Source organism: Paramormyrops kingsleyae, chromosome 16 (assembly GCF_048594095.1).
Source record: "Paramormyrops kingsleyae isolate MSU_618 chromosome 16, PKINGS_0.4, whole genome shotgun sequence".
In the NCBI taxonomy this organism is placed as follows: Eukaryota; Metazoa; Chordata; class Actinopteri; order Osteoglossiformes; family Mormyridae; genus Paramormyrops; species Paramormyrops kingsleyae.
Window position 1 is genome coordinate 22,309,389 of NC_132812.1, and position 22,456 is coordinate 22,331,844.

A 22,456-nucleotide genomic window follows, 5' to 3' on the forward strand; every position below is an offset into this window, starting at 1 on the left:
TTTATGTTGTTAACACTGAAAATCTTCTGACGCTCATTTTCCTTGATCTTTACTTGGTCTTGCACCTGTTATCAATAACCACATATTCACACTCAGTCCTGTGAAGTACAGGACTGCCCTATATGACAAATATGAAATTATATCTTACGGGAGTTCCACGTAACAGCTGCCAAAACTGCTAAAAGAGAATTCTTACATGAAGCAGAAGGGGTGAAATATCATTATTACAATCAAACACTCAAATTTGTAGGGTGTGCAGTCAGTACCAGAATCATTTTTAGATGTGATGAGTCCAAAAGAATTTGTATTCCGAGTTAATTTCGGGCTGAGGGAGCCTGGCGAAGGCATTTGTCACTTTGGCACGTCTGATCAATTTGTTCCAAAGAATGCTCTTCATACTTCATTTGCGAGGCCTTTTTAGTGCTGGGGGGCTTGTTTTCGAGATGCAGGGACGGGGCAAGTCTGTCGGCTCGATTAATGTTGCCCCCGCTGATGAATGAGGCGGGAGCGTGAGAGGTCGACACGAGGACGGCTGACAGACTCCTCGCCCCCGAGAGACCTAGACCACCCCCCCGTCCCCTTCCTCGTCTGTTTGGGTCAGAGTACCACAGACACGTGCAGCCTACATGCCCCACCGTACCAGCGGCCCGCGTACTCCAGCATTAAACGTCTGCTAAATGACTTTGTGTCTTATTCCCATGAACCACCCCCCCCTCCCCCCCCGCGCCCTTTGGCTGGTTTTCCTACATCACCTTCTACAGGCCGACGGCTGAAAAGGCGTGTGAATGTTGAGAATCTTGAAATAGCATTCTGGGTCCTTTCTGAGTCATACATTTGAGCATCATGTTAGAAAAGAGCATCGGTTCTAAAATAGAGATACATCCTGACTGACCTCCTGCTCTTTGGAACTGATAATCACCAAACAATGGTTTGGAAGTGATTGTATGAAGAAAAGCAAGCTTAGTACAGAGAACTGAAGTTTGTTGGCCACGGACAGCATTAAAAGTCAAATACACACTATATGGTCAAAAGTATTGGGACACCAGTCTGTCCATCATCTCACTCTGAATCAAAGGGTATTAATACGAAGCTGGTTAACCCATAGTTGCTATAATAGCCGGTTCTCTTCCGGCTTTACGTTAGATGCTGGGACATTGCTGGTGGGATCTGCTGCCTTTCCGGTTGGGTATCGATGTTGGTTGATCAGGTCCCTGTCTGTGAGCTTGTCTGGCTGCCACTTTGCAACTTGCTCCCAGATGTTTGCACTTCACAGTCACTTCACTTGCTGTTGACCAGGGCAGCTCCAGCAGGACAGACACGTGGAGAACCGACTTAAGGACATAAGAAATTTACAAACAAGAGGGGGCCATTCGGCCCACCAAGCTCGTTCGGGGAGAACTTAACTAATAGCTCAGAGTGTGTTAAAATCTTATCTAGCTCTGACTTGTTAGAAAGGTGTCCAGTGTTGTCCAGTGACAGTGCTGGGCTGACTAACCTCTTCTCTCTGAACCCCCCCAGACTAACCTCTTCTCTCTGACTCCCCCCCCCCCCCATTCTGCCCCCATTGTTTGATGCTGCAGGTTGCATGGCTGTGTGCTTCATTATACACCTGTATGCCAGCAGTGGGTGAGGCTTATGGGGCCCATTCCTAATTACTATGGCTGTCCCAATACTTTTGACAATATATTGTATCAACAAGGAAAACAGATCTACTGTCAAGGCAGATCTTGCTAAACTAGCAATAATGACATCCATCTCAGTAGGGGGGGGGCACACTTTTAATAACGAAGACCTGCCCCTCTAACTTTACCAGCTCAAGCAAAGGCTGGGACATGCTGCTGTACCACAGGAAAAGGTGTTTCAACAAGTATTCTGTTTATCCAGCAGTAGCTACAGAAAACTCTTCGGATAAAAGCAGAAGATCAGGAATATTTATCTAGCCGTTTAAATCCTGTGTCTGACAATCTGGTACTTAATCCATTCCATCTTGACAGACTGTAAATTCCTCATTTCCCCCAAAGCAGTGTGTTCAAATCAGGCCACCATAATTCCCTGAGGCTTGAATGCCAGGTACCTCCAATGCCCCCCGAGCAGAAAGACACTCTTTGCGTACTGAGAATCCTAATCAGAACTTCTAAGTAAGTGATTGAGGATCTGTATCCAGATCCAGCAGAGCAATACAGAACCAAAGATCAGACTCAAAGGCCTCAAAACGAGGACAGACATTTGCATACCAATAAGCTATTATAAGCCAGCAATGTATTTCTATATTAGAAAAGTGAATAAATTGATAAGTGAATCGGAATTAGAACTGAATTATAGAAACTCCTGTGCTGGTAAATCTGTATCAGGATTGGGGGTTTGGTTCTGATCCAGTTTGCACACGCTACTACGCCTGTCTTATTTGGGCTTGCAAATGGGCCCTGGCCTGCCCGTGTGATAAGGATCGCTCCTCAGATGAAGAGAGACAGGCCATTTCTGATTCAATGTAAACCCTAAGCGTGTCTGACAGGCTGTGCTCACGGCGTCGGCGCGGACATCAACGCACTGGGAGCATGAAGAGCGTCGGAGGGGAATATGCATCAGCGTCCTACAAGCGGGGCTGGCTTTTTGATAAGCACGCCGCTGTGGGGACCAGAGAGGCTGCTCTTGGATTTAAAGGAGGGGGGTGGCATAGAGGCACAGGGCTTAGAACTGAGGTCCATAACCTCCAGGGTTTGGGATCCACATCTGGGTCTGTGTATGCAAGGTTTTCATGTTCTCCCCAATGCAGTTGGATGAACTGCCGTGTGAGTCTGTGTGTGTGTGTGTGTGTGTGTGTGTATGTTTATGTGATTAAAAACCTGTTACTTTGACATTGTGGGGACCTTTTTTCAATTCCTACAAGGGGAAACTGAATTTTATGAAAATCTGTGACTGCAATCAAGAAATGAAAAATGTCAAAAGCCTTGTATTTTATTCGGTTATTTATGGTTAAGGTTATGGCTGGGTAGAGGTTAAGCTTGTCATTATTGGGATACGGGTTCTCCCCATACAAATGAATGGAAAGTCCCCACAAAGATATAATTACAAACCTGTGTGTGTGTGTGTGTGTGTGTGTGTGTGTGTGTGTGTGTGTGTGTGCGCGCGTGTTCCCTGTGTCCCCTGCCTTCTGGCCTCTGCTGCTTGTAATGACCTTGAGGCTCATCATGAACCTGTACTGGATAAATGGTTGGAAAATTTATGCTTTAAAGGGGAATTACAGCCCTGATTGTATCATATCCATTTTTTCCTACAGAGGGAGTATAGATACTATGTTCTTTTGCCCTGGCTATAAAGCACCCTACCCATACAGCACTTTAAAAAGGTTCTGCTAAGTTCTTAATTCAGCAGGAGTTTACAGTATAGTACATTCGACTCTTATCCACCAGGCCTCCATCCGATCCACTGTTACACCGATCATCCGTTACAACAGCCAATATTTAGTCACTAGGAGATACTAGTGATCTTTCACCGCGGACACTGATGGAGTTTAATTGGCAGCTTCCCTCAAGCTCCTCAGATTCAGGTCACTCTACCAGGACCTGAGCTACATGCAATTAACAACCTACAGTGTCAAAATAACGAGGAGAGCACAACATGGAGAACAGCTAACGCTCCAAAGTCTGTGCTAAGCTAAACCATAAAATAATGAATGTAAGGAGCCTCATAGAGAATTGCACATCCTACAAATCATGTTGTTACCTACGTATAATATAGGGAAGTTATTTCATCAAACACATCTGTTTGACTTTACAAATATCCACCAGACACTCTCATCTAACGCACTCATGTTTCTAGCTGTAGCTTCTTAATGCGTGGGTACTTCAGCAAGGTCTACTGATCAGGTAGGTCTGTTCAGTAACTTATGACAAAAAAGCCAAGTCCTCCAAGGACCCAGTTACGAGTTAAGCTGGGTCGTCTCAGAAGATTTGCTTGGAGGCCCCAAGGTGAAGTTATAAACCAATTGCAAAAGAGATAACAATCAAGGCAGACAGACGTGCTTCACACAGGAACAAGGCATGAGATCACTGCTACACCTAAGTATTCTACAAGATGGTTTCTTGTAGGTTAAATGGAGCAAAACTTCAAAGAACAAAGGAGCAAAGCCTTTCCAAGAGCTTCAACCAGCAACCCAAAAATAACAGGTCCTTTCTGAACCCTTGTGACACCTGCTTGGACAGAGATGACGGGCCCGCAAAAGGAAGGATTAACAGAGTCAACCAGCCATCCAACGTCACTCCCAGCACAAACCTATGTAATGCGTTGCATTTCCACCATCAATATGAAGCAGTTTAGTTCCTTATTACCACACAGAATGAGACTTTTGCCAAAACTGCATCTAGGTCACTGTAAAATGATTGCAGGAGTCCTACATGGCACAGCAAACAGACTCAACTGCCTAATCCAGTCTTTGCTGGGTAGACTTGCTACTTAGGGCTCATCTGCCAATCTAATTCCAGAAAGCTTAGAGAGACATATCTACACTTCACCGTGTCTCAGCACAGAAAGCCAGTCTTACTTTCGTTCAAACTTGGGTTTAGGGATAAAAGTAAAACTGCGCATGGCAATGACTCTGTGCAACCCGGCGAAGGACCTGGGGAGATCGCCGTTAATGAAGAGCCCCAACATCCCAGTTGGTTCATATTCTGACGGGTTTTATCGTCCATGCTAACCTTGAAAGCTGCTTATGGTACCATATGGCATCCTACTTGCCGCAGATGGATGTGGGGGGGGGAAAGACCAGAGAATCGCACAAATCACTGACCTCCTTAACCACTGCATACTCCCCAGATGGCGAGAGGGGCATTATAGACAGCAAACCTGTGACCCTCCCGGACCAGCAGTGAGGATCGCCGCTCAAAACAAAAAAGAGAAGTCTTCCAGAATGTCCAACTGCGAGGGCACGGGGCTGGGGACACCCTGGACGGGAGGCCAGTCGATGGCGGGGGGTGACCGCATGCACACAAACATAATCTGCCATTCGGAGACACCAGTTCATCTCGTTGCATATTTTGGACTAACCCTAATCTGCACAAACATGTACTGTAAACTGCACACAAAGTGGTTTCTCAATATGCGTACTTGACCGTACTTGTATTCTCGTGTACCAGTTTTACATCATCTTCCATCGCTGAAGACTAGTTCCAATACTAAGAACAGAAGTACCTGGAAAAAACTCCAGGATGTCATTCTTGCCATACCCCAACTGTCAAGGATACGTCGGTTGTATCCTCGCCAAACTAGACCAATCCCATGATTCACTGCACCCCGAATTTGTTCTTGGGAGGCAAGATCAAAAGGCCACTCTTGCTAAAATCACTATCAAGTACGATCTTTGCTTTCTTGGTATTGAGAAAAACCTAGAGACAGGGGGTAGTTAAAAAGGCAGTCAAATAAACAGTCATGGAGGTCGCATTGCTACCCAAAACAACAATATGTATCATCTTATCTTATCGTATTGGGGCAAAATGACTGTAACTATAGCGAATTTGGAGTGACAGTATTCAAAAAACTGTGTTTTGGTGTTTTAAGGACTTCACGCCATTTCAAACGCTAGGGGGGGAAATATCTCCGAGCGATAATCTCAGAGAAGGGAGAAAGAACTGGAAAGTGACTGGAAAGTGACAGATCTGAGTCCCACTCCTGACATCAGCAGCACCAAGGCCACAGAGAACCCGACCATGTTCCCAGGCAGCATGTCACATGTCTCAGGCAGACACGTCCCCTGTCCTTCAGACCAACAGGATGTCACATCAGCAACAGCAAAGCCAGAGAGAGCCAGCTTGGACAGACTCGGCTTGTCTCAGTATCCTAAGTGGAACGTGTATTTCACTATGCCACCGCCCCCAACAACCACAAAGTCATTTCAACAAAGCTGATGTGTCACAATAATGGAGGACTACAACTCCCAGCATGCTCTAGGACATAATTTCAATGAAGAGGACTCAGATTTCACTTAATCACTGAGGTCTTGCTGTGTGCTGATTGGTCAGTCTCCTATAATCATTCATGTGCCACTAATGTTATTGTGAAAAAGGTGGATGAGTCTTTCAATCAAGGAAACAGCTCAAGAAGAACTGAACTATTCAGCTGAACACAGGACCCTTTCAGATGTAATGCTGTTTGTAAGAGATAAAGTAGCTCAAAGTGTCCTTGACATGGATTAGGTAGGAACCCTAGAGTCAACCTCAGCTGTAAAACTGTAATAGCTCTTAGCCAAGTTACTACAGTAAGTGAGTGTTTTCCTGCTTGGTCAGTACCATGGTCACATGCCGCAGTGTGGTTTAAAACAAGGTTGTTTACATTTTGGTCCACTGTCCAGCAACACCTGGAAGACCAAATAATGGCCCTTGATATGGAAACCATACATTCACTGCACATAAATTGTGAGTTCATATATATGACTTATATTGCAGTTTCTTTGCTTTTCTTCATGCTGATCTTGTTGAAAGATTGCTGGTGGTCTGGGCATGGGATTTTCAGGTTTTTACCATAAACCCAAGGTAAAAATCATGGGCATGTAGCCTCACTGACCTCGCAGGGCCGGCAGCAGGGAGCGGTCCTTGTGCTCGTCGCATTTGTTGCACTCGCTGAAGTAGAGCAGCAACAGCACATCCACCAGCACCCACGCCAGCGAGGTGGTCAGCACCACCTTGCAGTAGACCAGCCGACGCATGGCTTGGCAGCCTGTGTGTGGGGGTTGGGGGGGGGTCAGTGCTGACCCGCCCGGAGAAGAGAGCAGGCTCCAGAGGAGGCGTGTTGCGGAGATAACGTTGGCAGCTGCGGCAGGGCTGTGCAGCTTGTGGATCCCAGGAGCATCATAGCCCTGGAGTGGACGATGGGGAAAAAAGCAGGTATGGAGGGGAGCAAATCAGGTACAGATCAATAAAGCCAAAAAGAAGCAACAAGAGAAATCACTCAACACAGAGATTCAAGCATTTAGACTGAATAAAAATATGAATTTATATCTGCTTTAGGCCACATAGCAGCAGCCCTGGGTGACAGCTAGTGATGGCAGAGAAGAGGCTTTGAAAGGCACACGGTTGGTCAGATTACTGCGCGTGGTTAATCACTGTCTAGGACAACCGGACAAGAAGGAGGGTAAGTCAAACCTGCAGGTGACTGACATCGTGCGATAATCCCACCCAACGGCCGCTTGCTTTCCCTGGCCTCATTTCCCTCACTGCCGGAGACGGTAACGCACGGCCGTTTCTGTGAAGCGGCCTGTCACTTCTGACTGCCGGCGCCCACGGCGTTTTGCGTGGTGCCGTTCCCTGCCTTCGGGTTCAAGAAGATGCGTAAGCCATGCCAAGGCTGGTGAACTCCTGCAGAACCCGGCCCGATCCTCCTGGGGGGAGCGCATACGCGTTCCGCCCTACATGCCGCGCCGAATTAGCCAGACAAAGCCGAGGGAAGCCAGTGAGTCACTGCCTGCCGCAGACACACCTTGATGAAGACGAGACCCCAAAGGAGCTGGATGTGCCTCTGAAACGTCCATTAACATAAAACACACTGTCCCTCTACCACCAATTTAAAATGATGAACCTCTCAAGAAGCTTTATGGTTTCCAGTACAATATTTATTCCTGAGAGCTTTTATGAGACCAATTAGAAAAAGGAAAAAAGGGGTGACCAAGGTAATAAACAGCCCAATGAATTTATTGTCCTGCATATCTCAATTAGTAAAGATGCCTCTCTAATGTGACAGCCAGCGGAGCAGCCTCTGCTGATGAATAACACAAATCAGCAGTCTTAGGATGTTAAAAACTGTTGAAAGACGATGGGAACAGAAGTATAAAATGAGTGACACCTCTAGGCCGTCAGGTGAAGAACGCTGTGATGTGCTGGAAGCTACTGTTCCTGAAACCTGAAGCTGAAGCTTTAGGTTAAAGATTAAGGCAGTCCAGGTTTATAGTGCCCCTAACAGGAGATAAATTATACTAACGAGCTCAGCTACCAGAGGACTATAAAGTTTCTGTGGACACCTAGTGTCTGGTCTCCAAACAACCAAGAACCAGGAGATAAAGGGGACTTAAGAGGCACAGATGCTTGTCCCCCCCCCCCCCCCTCCTCCAGAACTGCTCCTCCTCAAATCTTAAATATGTCCGAAGCTCCTCGTGGAGGTTTAAGGCAACATCTTCTCTTTATCACTCTTCCCCAGTGTGCATCCTGCTTCTCACTCTGTTCTTCACTGCCAGTCACACTGGCTCTCTCTCTCTCTCTCTCTCTCTCAAAAAAATACAGGGTGGTAAAAATTAGGCCCAACAGCCCACACTGAGCACTTGAGGATTCCCTTGTGGACCAGTACGTACTGAGAGCCGTACAAACACATCTGCTCACCAACAACAAACGCATCTCAACGACACATTTACGAGACCTGGTGGTAATCAGCTCATACTCACAGCACCCCCCCCCCCCCACCCCCACTACCCCTCCTCCATGCAGTGAGATTCTCTGCCTGAAAGCCACCGAGAAGCACTGAGCTCTGTCTGCTTTGGTGAGCCTGTACAGAGTCCACCCTGACAGATATTCATGCCTCTGATATCTCCATCGAGAAGAGACCATCGCAGGAGCACGATGGAGAGGAGGCCATCGCAGGAGCATGATGGAGAAGATGGAGAGGAGACCATCGCAGGAGCACGATGGAGAGGAGGCCATCGCAGGAGCATGATGGAGAGGAGGCCATCGCAGGAGCACGATGGAGAAGATGGAGAGGAGACCATCACAGGAGCACGATGGAGAGGAGACCATCGCAGGAGCACGATGGAGAGGAGGCCATCGCAGGAGCATGATGGAGAGGAGGCCATCGCAGGAGCACGATGGAGAAGATGGAGAGGAGACCATCACAGGAGCACGATGGAGAGGAGACCATCGCAGGAGCACGATGGAGAGGAGGCCATCGCAGGAGCATGATGGAGAGGAGGCCATCGCAGGAGCACGATGGAGAAGATGGAGAGGAGACCATCGCAGGAGCACGATGGAGAGGAGACCATCGCAGGAGCACAATGGAGAGGAGGCCATCGCAGGATAGGGTTGGGACAACGCGTCGACGTAATCGATTACGTCGACGCGTAAAATACGTCGACGTAAAAAAATCTGCGTCGATGCGTCGTCATTTTCAAAACAGACATGGCGGCAGCGGGTAGCGGCAACATGAGTGAGGCAGTCGCGGTCGACCCAAACCACTCCACCCGAACACGCAGTTCTACAGTATGGGGCTATTTTAACCGAAAACCGAAAACCACTCCAATGCATAACTACTTCATGTAATTAACATGATTGAACTCGCGCACACAGAAATGTGAGAAACAGGAACAAAATGGATTTTTTGTGAATGAAGAGCACTTTTTGCAGAAAGCAAAGTGAATGTTACATTTTGTTTAAGGACACAATTGTTGCTATTTATTTTAAATGTTTTGTTAACTTTTCCTTAATTTTATATATGTTTGCACATTTTATTTCTTGTTAAATGCTATCTCTAATATAAGATGGTACGACTACTACAACTTTATTTTGCAATTTTGTTCATTAAAAGGTCTTCAAATTAAGAAATTTGTGTTTTTCATTGATATACATAAATTAGTAAATGTGAAATTGCTATACAAGTCAAATAATGGGGAAATAATCGATAATCGAATCAAATCGAAATCGAATCGGATTGAAAAAATTAATCGTTAGATTCATCGATGCATCGAAAAATTAATCGCTAGATTCATCGATTAGGAAAATAATCGTTTTGCCCAGCCCTATCGCAGGAGCATGATGGAGAGGAGGCCATCACAGGAGCACGATGGAGAAGATGGAGAGGAGACCATCGCAGGAGCACGATGGAGAGGAGGCCATCACAGGAGCATGATGGAGAAGATGGAGAGGAGACCATCGCAGGAGCACGATGGAGAGGAGACCATCGCAGGAGCACGATGGAGAGGAGGCCATCACAGGAGCATGATGGAGAGGAGGCCATCACAGGAGCACGATGGAGAAGATGGAGAGGAGACCATCGCAGGAGCATGATGGAGAGGAGGCCATCACAGGAGCATGATGGAGAAGATGGAGAGGAGACCATCGCAGGAGCACGATGGAGAGGAGACCATCGCAGGAGCACGATGGAGAGGAGACCATCGCAGGAGCACGATGGAGAGGAGACCATCGCAGGAGCACGATGGAGAGGAGGCCATCACAGGTAGGTGGCCAGGGCCCCCAAAGCCACCCTGCTACCTGCAGTGTGATCTGCGCCAGTTTGGTTACCACCAGACCTGCTGGTGTAGTCTCCTGAGAAGGACTAAACAAGACCATCTGCAAGATTGGAGACCACCCATTTACTACTACCCCGCACTAAAGCATTGGATTTTAAGTTTAATTCATTTATGAAGCACATTTCACACAATGGCAGTTGAACAAAGTACTGTATAATTGAAATAACACACATACCCATTTACTGTGCAACTAACAATGCAGTGTTAATAGCCAAAGAACAGTGTGTTTTAAGATGGGCTCTACACGTATGTAAACATAATGTTGGGGCAGCTGGATATGCAGATGGAGCGATAACTGCAAACACACAACCTCCCGTGTGCTTTAGTCTGGATTTCAGGACCACGAGGAGAGACTGACCAGCAGTCCTTACTAAACAACCAAATTAAAGCCAGATAAAAAAAATACAAATTATTATATAAAGTTATCCGTCTTGTCCATACTCAACAGCACAGGCGATTGAAAAAGCTGTTATAGTGACAAAAACAGACATTTTCTGTAGCCAAGGTAATTAATAACTAGCTATTAAGTATTTCTTTAGAAATGAGAAACTGCTTCTGTATAAGATCACTGGAACAGTAATGAAATTCTGTGCGAATCCATCTTTTGCAGGGTCGGTGCTGTAACAATATGCTTCTGCCCAGAGTGATGGGGAATTTCCCAGATCAACAGAAAAACACACAGGTGATGGCAGAAAGGAATAAAACTAGGCGTTTAATCTTTAGCTACCTCTCATCTGGGTATCCCTGGCAACAGGAATACCGAGTGCCTATAACTGGGAATGCTGTGTCCCAGTCAGTTCATGAGGCAAGCTGGCAGGACACAACTGTTACACCCTGGACTTGGCTCTACAAGGCTGTAGGTTCAAATCTGATTATTGATGGATAAGGCTGATATTACCGTACCATAAAAGATACCCGAGATCGTATTAGTGTCTGTCCTTTGAGCTGCCCTGGATAACGGTGAAGCGACTGAACTACGTCATGCAATGGAGCGATGAATAAGATGGAGAGCGACGACGGGATGCTGCCCACTTGCAGGCTTTTAATTCCCCCTCAGACCGATCCAGGGCCATCACTTCTCCAGTTTCAACCCCCGTTAACGCTGCGGGAAGCTTGCGAGTCTCATCGACTTGTTTTAGGAGTCTGAACTGGCCAAGGGAATTACGCCAGTATCCCCTTTTCCTCACACCACCGTGCGGAGGGTGTTAATATAAGAGCGGACACGATTTGAAAATGAACTTTAAGAGATCCGTGACTTTTTTTTGACTAGCGTTAATTTCCCCTCTTGTTTCACAAATGATAACTACGTTTGGTTACAGTATTCTCATACAGTAACTGCACTTCACCCACCCCCTTTAATGTTATTATCTCCACCATTAAGATATTACAGACCGCAGGTAAACATGCCTGCACTGTGGAATTTAATAACTTCTCGGGATGAAAGAGGGAGCGATGTTTAAACCCGATGAAACACGAGGACAATTTTGCCCTTTTTGCTTGTATCCGCTGGTAATTAAACCATGAAAGGTGCATTATCATCAAGTCAGTCTGCCTGTCATCCAACATATGCAGTCTTCGATAAGGCCTGATTTTCACTGCCGAATACCAAAATCTCAACGCCAGTAATAAGACTGACATTATAAAAAAGCCGAATAAACTATGCACAGACAATGCACGCTTGCAGAAAAGCCCCTCCGGTCCAAACTTAAAGCTGCAGGATACAATGGCGCTCCAACAGCCTTGTCATGACTTTTATTACCCATGAAATAATACGGTTACTCGTGAACCCGGAGACATTCGACATCAATTTTACAACACTCAGCCAATGCAAACATCAAAAACCTGTAAATAACCATGCATGCAATCCCCACTAAACCTGCACTACCGCTAACTCCCGTCCATACAACTGTACAATTTATAATACCGCTTATAGAGTTACACTAGGCTTCAGTACTCGCTTAACAGGATATTTGAGAAACACGACGATGAATTACTGTACCGTCTTCCGACGTGTTGCATACGTTTAAATTCAATAAACTAAAAATGACAGAATTTACAACGAATGCAACAAAAAATAGTAAACACATCAAATTAAATGCGTGCGCTATACTAACGGGTATACAGCGGGGGATATACTGTTTCATTACAGAGGCATGCTGTTAAAAGAAGCTGGCGAAAATACCTTGCAGTCCGTCTTCTCTTCTGCAAACCGGTGTGTGATCGATGTTGTCTGTGCAGTCTGGAGTGGAGGCAATTTTTGCCTTGACGTCCCCCTTGATTTCTGATGGAATTGAACTAGAAGCCGGAGACATGCCCTCCTGTGCTCCGAAAGCAGAAAGCAGCTCATCTGTACGCCTTCTCCGGCGCTTTATTGGTTTCCACCTTTGCCAATCAATGCCGCACCAGAGCAGAACTGGCGTCTGGTAAATGTATTTGTTTCTAAATTATGATGCGTCCTTAAACTCCGTGATCCATCCAAATATGTGGGTACGTAGGGTGCAGTCTAAGATGCGTCCAGTCTATTGGCACAGTATACTTCATTTTTTTTGCAGAACTAGTGAAACGATGTCTAAATGGCGATTTCCTTCCGAAGTTAATTCCAAGTAGCTGTCAGAAAAAAAACACATCTGTCCTTTTTATGTAGCCTACAGTACATCTACAGACCGATTCATTTCCAGTTGACATGAATAGTGGGGTTCCTGGGCTCCTCCGGGAATTTTTTTCAGTCATTTGTGTTCAGATAGTAAAATGACAACTCTGACTGGCCAAATGGCGAGATTTGCATATTAGGGAAGGTCATTGAGCCCACCCGCACTAGCCTACCTCAAAACAGAAACCGAAAAAATACTTTCAGTACATGCATGGAAGGAAGTTATAAAATACCAAAAATTTATATGCATATAAATCGCCTCATGTCCCAACTTGGCTTCAGTTGAATCCATCAGTTATTAATTTCATTCGAACTACCCCTGTCAATAAAAAAACTATTATCCGATTATTTCCTTTTGAATTTAATTCATTAGGGGATTAAAACACAACAATCCATAGATCAGTCGTCTAACCCCTTATCCCGGTCAGGGCTGTGAGTAATACACAAAATTGTGTCACTGAAACAGCAATTGCTCCTACGTCAGCCGTACGTCAGCGTTTTCGTATGGATGTTTTATTAGTGGTGATTTAATACCCACTGAGGGAATAATGACCCCAATGCTTGCTCTGGTGACTGGATTAGCAGGTTACGGCTTAAATTATTCACTGTGGGCAGGGATGGCGCTTAGCCTTAACAGCCACCAGGGGGCAGAAGGCACATATTTCCTGTCCTACCATGCCGATCAAAAAGGTAGCAAAACTGAGGTCAGACGCACGAATACTTAAGGCAGGTAGCCACTAAATAAAATTTCGGGTTTGGAACCCCCACCCGCGCCCAGAATTGTTTTATTACGGATTAGGCATACAGTAAAATTATGAGTTTGAAGCCCCACCTCGTGCTTCAGCCCCCCGGTTGCCGGAATCCATGGATATGGCCCCCCAAGGTAAGCAAAATTTCACGGGAGGAGGAGCCCCCTCTGCCAGGCGGCAATAAATATAGAGTACCCACCACGGAATTTATTTCTGGCGACTCGCTTGATGCACCCGTACAGCTATCGTGCAGATATCCACCAATAAGTCATGCCTAGGTGTTTTAATGAGATACCAACTTGTACATCCTACTGAAATATCACTTCTGATGAGTCAGGTAAAAAAAAACTGACATCTTTCTGACGGTTGTGGGGAACTCTAGCCAGCCTTTTCAAACACATGGACAGATAGTGGCGGCCAAAGCCGCACAGAGAATCCATTCGGATTCATCAACTATAGCTTCTTCTTTAGATTTGCTGCTAAGTGTATCTGACATGTATCCGTTCTCTCATATGAAGAAATAAAAAAAACACCAGCAGACTGTTCCTATTTTCTATCAATCACAATGACTTAGTACCATATGCAGCTTCATAGTCTTTATCCTGTTAATCTGATATGACATTTTTATTAGGCAGCATCTAAATTTTCTGCCTTCCAATGAATGAGAATTAAAATTTCAGTCTTCGGTTTAATGTCACCAGAGTACATGTTCAGGTGTAACACAGTAGGACATGATGTTCTACACAACTTCAAATGGACAATGGGAAATACAATATTCCCATTAAGTCTGCATATCCGTTCTTTTTTATCTGAGAAGTACAGCCTGAGTCCGTTCATTTGTGTGGTTTATCTTCCAAAAAAATCACCTTACCGACTGCCAACGCTAATTTTTAAGTGGGCACACGAGGGCCCCCTTCAGGCCGTCTGGGACGTGACCGTGACACATTTTTTGTGTATAATTTTTAAATGAATCATTAATTACATAATTCTTCCATGTTGCCAGAAGTGAAAATAATATGTATTTGCATGCGCATCATGAAGCAAAACTAGGAGTTATGTGATCAGCAGCTATTGTCAACACCCAGACACTAAATAATGTTTATTTATTTATGTAGCAGAAGCTTTGTCCAAGGGGACTTAAAAGTGAGGAAAGACTGGGATCAGAGCACAGGGTCAGTTAGCATCCAGTGCCCTGTAGCACTTAGGATTAAAGACTTGCTAAAAAGTTCAATGGTGATATGTTTCCTCTGCCAATCACAGGATTAGAACCCATAACCTTCTGGACACATACAGAGACCCTTAACCTACTGATGAACACACCACCCCATGAGACATATTGAAAGATTAGTACGCTAGTCATTAAAAACATTTGTAAACGGCAGTGTGTGGCATGGGGGGCTAAATCCCTGTGCCTGGGATTGGAAGGTTGTCGTTTACCCCCTTAAGCAAGGCCCTTAACCCCCAGCCCGACGGGCGCTGCCGCGGGCGGCTGCCCTTCACTGCCAAGCTTCCTCTTACTTTTATACTGTATTTGTCTGTGTGTCACGGACAGAATTTCCCCACAAGGGATCAATGACGTGTCGCTATTATAAAGTTTCCAGAGCACTGATTTTGTTCATTTAGCATTTATATCCGATTCCTGGTCCATTAAACAGAGCTAGCGAGAACAAAGAACACGTGATTTAAACCACTTAAAAATAAAGGAAGCATGAGAACAAAACAGGGGTCATGCCATCTTCATGGATGTAATAATAATGTAATTGGTCACTGTGAAATTAAAAATATTCCAGTGCAGTAACATGCAGTTACTTTGACCAACATGCACTGCATTTTTGCACAAATGCCAAAATGTTTTTTTTTTTTTTTTACTGGAATAAGATGCAGCAGAAATGGAATAATCTGGATCCACAGAGAACAAATTTGATATAAAATACATAAATACTTAAAGGCTTCACTTTCACCATGATGTGTTGTATTAAGCGAAGCTGTCCGCGACATAAATCACTAACATGCAGGTTCAGAAATTAATAGGTGTCAATAAGAAGCAACTATATCAGGGGTGGGCAATGTTATCCACATAGGGCCGGTGTGTGCAGTTTTTTGGGATAACCTATAGGTCAGCTGTTAAAACCCAGGTGTGAGGACTCTTCATCCAATCAGTCCTCTAATTAGTAATCTAATTAGGGAGTTGCAGCGAAAACCCGCATACATACCGGCCCTTTGCGGATAAGATTGCCCACCCCTGAACTATATGGTCCTATAAAAAACAATAGCACCGCTATGAAATGTTTTCTCCACCAGATGTCAGTAGAGCATTATTAATCTGTTCTGTAGGTGTGTTGATGGGTCTTCTTCAGGACGTCTTGCTTTCAGGCCCGGCAATGACACGCTCATTTTCGTGATCTTTAGATCAGCTGTGTATATATTTTCTTCTGTAATGTATGTTCAGCGAAATTGCATCAGTGCTTGGTCGCTTATGACCACCACCTTTTTGGGTGTTTTTTTGCCGGGAGTAAAATATAGGATACAATCACCTCTCCAGATTCGCGAATCTGACATTCGAGGTTTCGGTTATTCGCGAGTTGGCCGTGAACAATTACATTTTTGGAGGTTGCCTAAAGATCGCAGGAACTTGCCAAGTTGCATAAGCCAAAATATATAAACAATAGGCCTACTGAAAATAATTTGGATCACAGAAAATTACATAATATATCAGTGGGCCAATTAGTGTCATGCAATATTTGTCAGTGTAATTGCATAGGGCTACTATATGTTTATTTAAAAGTTAATAACGGTTCCAAAACATAGTGCTCCCAGTGCGTACAGTAGTAACTTTGCACATAGGCTACAGGGGCATCATTTAGACTTAGAGGATTTATAAAAAGGTCTAGATGGAAAATGCCAAAGTAATTTGACATACAAAGCGTACAAGTGCAGTACTGCTTGTTTGTAAACTGGTAATAAATAGACTTTATGCTATCGTTCAGGCTAGCAGGTTGTTATGGGCTGAGGGGGGGCGGGACAAGTATTATTCGCAAATTTTCACATTAGCGGGGATATTCCGCAGCTAAAGTGACGGGGGGTTTGAACTTGGTATTTAGTTTCCTCTGTCAGAAATAGCAATTTTTTTCAACTACTGTAAGACATACTTCAGTTCCGCTTGTCAACTGTATTGTGTTTTATATTATTTTATATTTTTGTATTTTATATTTATATTAAATTTACTACTATGCATGAACATTTCAATATTTGATTTATTTTGGCTTTCCAAGATGTACATTTTTGAAATTTTACAAAAATGACCAGCCTGAAGACAATCGGAGGGATGGGGTTTCGCGCACTGCTTTGTTCTGAGAGGGGCGCTGTTTACACGGACCGGCGTGTCTGAAAACGTGATGCAGGCTCCTCTCAGCTGCAATGGTTTCACCCGGCCAGGTATATAGCCACGCGCTGGCCGGGATGATGCAAAAGTTGGCCGCGCGCGCTCCACCGCACGAAGTTCTCCGGGTCTCACGTGAACGTAAGAAACATCTATGCTTATGTTTCAGTTGATGATTTACTGCAGTTCAGCCAGTATTAGAATGTGGATTTCATGAGTTGTTTTTAAAGTACGTACCCACCTGTTTCTGTCTTTGGCTTCATGAAAGTGAGCAAAGATGAATTCTACAGCGTTCAATGAAACGGACACTGGGCTGTTTTCCAACAGGAGCGACGGGATTTTCAAATGTTGTAACTTCTCATCTATAGTGACCGATGACGGCTTTGTTGCAGCTGCACCAGATGAGCGAAGTCTGTTCATCATGAGGGTTGTGCAAATCGCTGTCATGTGTGTCCTCTCCCTGACGGTGGTGTTCGGCATCTTCTTCCTGGGATGCAACTTATTAATAAAATCGGAGGGAATGATCAACTTTCTGGTAACGGACAGGAGACCATCCAAAGAGGTCGAGGCTGTCATAGTGGGCGCGTATTAGCTCATGCCACTTCTGGATCCCGGGATTTCCCCTCGACGACCGAGTGCCGCTGCCGATCCAGCTTGGCGATCCAGTGAGGAAACTGACGGCACCAGGGATCCAGTGTGAAGTGCTGACTTGGACAGAAAACTCTCGAACCTGAGTATCAGCGCGATCGAACGCTTTGAGACACTAATTTGAAGTTATTTTCCTGGGATTCATTTTTCTTTTTTCCTCATGGCTAAAGCTTATCTATTGAGAATGTTATACGGTTCAACGGACGAAAGCTCAGAAATAAAATTACAGCTGTTCTGAGAACAATTGATATCATTCGAAACCTCAAATAATCTGACTTAAGTTTCTCTTTAATGTTTACCGAAGCGTTGATTAATACAGATTTTTTTTGTCCTTTTTGCGAAAGCAGCGGTGTCCTAAATGTTGAAACGTGGTTAATTTTTCTCGCATTTTCATTAATATGCAAGGACAACGCTTCCTTCGATTTAAGCGTGGCACAGGTTCAGCAGCTATGGCCTTTGTTAATAATAATATATTATTGCACGGATGATGAAATGTAATGAAGTTATGTACCCTGTCCCTTTTTAATAAATGCATATTAGAATTCAGTTTAAATCTTTCTTTGGAAGTAATTAACTTTTGCAGCGATTGCTTCAACAGAAATCAACGTCAATGCATTTATTGTTGATGTTTTTAATTGATGTAATTAAATTATGACATGAGGGGATGTCATTAAAGTTTCATATTATGTTTTAAAACAATGAACAGTTTGCACAAATTGTTAATTTGGAAACTGACAATGTTATTTGTTTTAAATACCATTATGGTTAAAACTGACGATGCTTCCACGACTTAATTACCAGTGACATTCAGCTTATATTTAAGGGCGCGTACGGTTTTCTCAGTGCCAAACTCAAACCGTATCGTTTTTTCAAGTCAGTGGTTAGATACAGTATGTAACAGTAGCCGTCATAACTGTCTTTGCAACATTCCCAAAAATGTACATGTTCTTTTGTAAATGAACAGATGCTGTTGGGAGTATTTGATTCCATCTCCCTGCTAAGAAGTCTATATAGGCTCCATCACCCCGCTTCTACACTTCGTGGGGGGGGGGTTATCCACCTTCTATTGAACGGCCTTGTCCTTTTAGCCGCTTGCGCACGTTCGCCCAGCAGCAGTGGAGACACGAGAAAACTGTCGCACGGCAAGCGAGAGACCGATATAAAATCACCACGGTTGTATCGAATGCCATCCAAGTGAGATCATTGCTAATCACCTTATTTTCCAAATGGCTGAAGCATGTTTTGGAAAGCTGGGCCCGGTCAGCTCAGAGCACTCGTGGATATTGATAGAAATTTCATGCTTTTTGAAGCTGCGAAAAGCCCATCCCGTTGAGCAGTCTTGTGGCTAATTGACATACGGTTTTCTGAGGACCACCTATCATGCTCGAGACTTACGGCTAGAATAGATCAGGGCAGCCAAAGGGATGTGAGTAATGAGAAGACTTCAGATACCGACCACGTTATGCCAAATGTACTTGACAGTGCAGCCATTAGATTCCATCTATGAACATTTAAATTGTTACCAAAATTAGGAATTTGTTACTTTAAAGTATGTTCATCTTTTCGTGCAATGCAACATAAGACAAGATTTTCTAGCGTTCACCGGATATTTCCTTTTCGTACTCAGTCCACTCTTGCAAACTTCGACTCTGAGCAGACAGTCCTATTCTCTGTTGATCTGTCTGCCACATTCTGCTGTCTACATTTAGCGAGTCCCGACACAGGCTAATCTTGCCACCACTCCCGATACCTGCCATTTTGGAGCAATGTGACTCTTTCACACAGCAGCTGAAACCCCAAGTATGACAAGGGCGCTGGCAATTACTGATCGCAACCGAGACGACACCCTCAGTGGGAAGGATCACTGAACACAGGTGTTACCTTGTCATAATTAACACACCAATAACAATTTAATCAAGTCGAAATAGATATTTGATTAATTTCACTTGTAATTAGAATTTATACGGCAAGTATTACGTGGAGCTTTGGTTACTGAACCAAATTGCTGCCCAGTTTAGGACAGACTGTCGTTTGGGTATCACAGCGTTGAGTAGTTACTCAGGTACAATCCCAAATTTAATATGAGATTTTACTGTTATTGTTAAGAGACCTGTTGTTTGAAATACGGATGACTAAATTTATATGTTTTGATAGGAGTAAAAGGGGAAAGGACGCCGTGTCCCGTCAAACAAATTAACAGTTATATATTTCCGTCTGTGGGCAATTAACTATAATGTTCACGGAAAATAAAAATGTTGGAAAAATTAAATCGATATATATATATATTTTTTTTTTACTATTTCTTCCAAGTTTCTCGTCATATCATTTAAAAAAAATCTCATGGAGGCTTCGGACCACAGTGGAGCGGTTTGGAGAGCTGGCACTATCTCATATGAACTGTAGGGAACATGAGTCCCTCATGAACATGAGTCTTCACCGTTCGTTGACTACATGAACCAGGAACTGCGTCTTGTACTGCAAGAGGGAGCATTTCCGGGGGTTGAACTGCAAGTCTGTGTCGTGGATGGCAGGGAACATGGTGCGCAAGTTGCTGATCACTGGTCAATGTGGGCGAGCACATTGCCCAGGTGGATGGTGCCCTGGTTCTGTGGGACTTGCTGCATCATCCTTTGGAATGTGGCCAGGGCATTACTTATGGCCAAACCCGGAAGTGCCACAGACCCTGAGCAATGGTGAATGCAGTCTTGGGTTGGGCATGTGGGCCCAGTTGGACCTGCCAGTATCACTTTGGAGGTTTATGGAGCTGAACTACATTGATCAGGTGACGTGATTTAGTGCATCATCAACTGGGGGAAGTGGATGCAAACACTTTAAGGTCAGTGTTCAGGGCACACAAACCCCAACCCAGAGCCCTTCCTTCCCCTTAACCAGGACTGCCTGTGTAGCCCATACACTACTGCTCTGCTCAATGACACCTGCTGCCACCATCTCCTGGATCTCCTGCACTGCCACAGGGTGACGGTGGTCCCTCGCAGCTGAATGTGCTCATGGTGTTTATGCCTTGATAAAGGCATGGAGGGCCGGCTCTCCCTGAATGGCTCGGCGAAATTGTAGGTGACCCCACCATGCACAATTGAAGAGATCTATGACAAGCACACCTAGACTCGCTCTCCCCTCTCTGCCAACCCACCAGTGTCTCCCTGTGGTCTCTTCCAATGGTGAAATACCGCTTCAGTGTTGCACCCAGAGCGACACCACCCCACTGACCGTGTGGGGTAAGGCCGAGGAGGACCTGAAGTGCCAGCAGCAGGTGGAGCACCCCCTCTGTGGGGAAGCCTTTGGTGTAGGTATGGCTCCAGGAGACCGTTTTCGCTGTAGGGTTTCTAATTATATCTTTGTGGGGACTCTATTCATTTCTATGGGGAAAACTCTAATCCCAACATGACGACCTTAACCCCTAACCAGCCCTAACCTTAACCGTAAGTAGCCAAACAAAATATGATATTTTTGGCATTTCTAGTATTTTGATTACATTTGCAGATCTTTGTGAGGACCTGAAAAATGCCCCCCACAATGTCAAAATAACAGGTTTTTATTACATTGTGGGGTCACTGGATCCCCACAATGTAACATATATCTGGACACAAACACACACGCACACAAATACACAGACCATGGTAAGACATCCGACACATTAAACTACAGATCAGACATGCTAACGCGGCGTTGCAAGGCATGCCGGGAGCCTGAATAATGAAGTTCTCGCTGACCCACCCCGAGGCGTCCCAGTATTGAGTACTCCGTAATTAGCTTTTAATGCAGTGATGCCACTGCGACCATATTTTTCAGACAGAATGTGACAAATTGGTGTGTTTTTGCAACTCCCGAGGCCTGTATTAAATGAAGTCTCAGGATTGCAGGGTTTTGACAGAGTAGCACAAGTCAGACTATTTATACCAGCACTGAAAATGTGGTATGTTTGCACTGATCACACTGAATAATGTTTTAATTCTCTATCAACTGCCAACGTATGTCAGACTTTCTCTCTTTTCGCACAGGATGACGACAATGCAAGATTTTCGCCTGCATGTTTTCTCGCATTCTGCACGTTTTAAAATACATTTAAACGCAAAGTTATTTTTATTCACAGAACATTTAAAATTAAATAACCATAAAAACTGAAGGAACACCATGCACAAGCTCTCCAACAGATTTCATTTTTAGTAACCACTCAGCTATGAACCAATATAAAATTAGTTTTGTATCACTGTTTGCAAACCCCACAACAGCTACCTCAATAGCTAATGCTATTTTTAACATTTGAGGAAAATAAAAAAAATCACCTTTCAAGTTTATAAAATTGTTGCTAGTTTGGTAGGTCATATGTTCTAATGCTCTCCTTCTTAATGCTCTTATTGAAATTTATGGTGATAAACCACACCTTTAGGAAAAGCCCAAGGCAACCATGCAAATATTTAATTGTACAGTATTTATATCTGCCAGGTTACATTTTATATGACCAAATTACCACCTGAACTGGAAATTAGTTCCATGCATAACAGGCATGTTGAGAAAAGGATGTGGAAGCTGAAGATCACAGTATTGGTTCTGCATAACAGAAAGGAGAAAATGAAGCAGAGATGGATGGAGCTCTGTGCTTCTGGAAGAACCTGAAACACTGTGAGGTAATGAGCAGGACACCCATCGACTTGGTATCCGGTTCTTCTGCGATGAGAGGCAGACACAGGTGGTGATTGCACAGGGGTAGTCAACACTGTGAAGTTCCTGCTACA

General features: G+C 44.4%; 2 protein-coding genes across 7 annotated transcripts in view; one reads left to right on the forward strand and one right to left on the reverse strand.

The window, feature by feature from the left end:
• LOC111858322 (polypeptide N-acetylgalactosaminyltransferase 13-like) overlaps positions 1 to 13,081 on the reverse strand; it is a 33,621-nt gene extending 20,540 nt beyond the window's left edge. For 3 of the 4 annotated variants that reach the window (XR_011982929.1, XR_011982930.1, XM_072700356.1), the window contains exons 1-2: positions 12,459 to 13,079; positions 6,556 to 6,847 (exon numbers count right to left, since the gene is read on the reverse strand). Coding sequence is in view for 2 of the 4 variants with exons in the window: in XM_072700356.1 (XP_072556457.1) it covers positions 6,556 to 6,847; positions 12,459 to 12,623 (457 nt within the window). In the remaining 2 variants the exon portion in view is untranslated. Of the gene's footprint in view, positions 1 to 6,555; positions 6,848 to 12,458 lie in introns of all 4 variants that reach the window. The other variant, XM_072700355.1, reaches the window with a different exon arrangement.
• Positions 13,082 to 16,996: 3,915 nt separating this feature from the next.
• On the forward strand, positions 16,997 to 18,405 carry LOC111858327 (protein reprimo A). 3 transcript variants are annotated; one of them, XM_023839994.2, is made up of 2 exons: positions 16,997 to 17,195; positions 17,447 to 18,405. In XM_023839994.2, the coding sequence occupies exons 1-2, from the start codon at positions 17,093 to 17,095 to the stop codon at positions 17,644 to 17,646; spliced, it is 303 nt and encodes a 100-aa protein (XP_023695762.2). In that variant the 5' UTR covers positions 16,997 to 17,092; the 3' UTR covers positions 17,647 to 18,405. The 3 variants fall into 3 exon arrangements, with proteins under 3 accessions (XP_023695762.2, XP_023695759.2, XP_023695760.1); XM_023839991.2 differs by having other exon boundaries at positions 17,002 to 17,195; positions 17,423 to 18,405; XM_023839992.2 differs by having other exon boundaries at positions 17,011 to 17,195; positions 17,323 to 18,405.
• The last annotated feature ends 4,051 nt before the right edge of the window (positions 18,406 to 22,456 follow it).

Excerpts from the sequence above, each read along its gene's own strand:
- LOC111858327 (XM_023839991.2), top strand. The coding sequence starts at position 17,093 with ATGGTTTCACCCGGCCAGGTATATAGCCACGCGCTGGCCGGGATGATG. Across the intron at positions 17,196-17,422 it reads TCTCCGGGTCTCACGTGAAC|TGACCGATGACGGCTTTGTT; the intron begins GTAAGAAACATC and ends TCTCATCTATAG.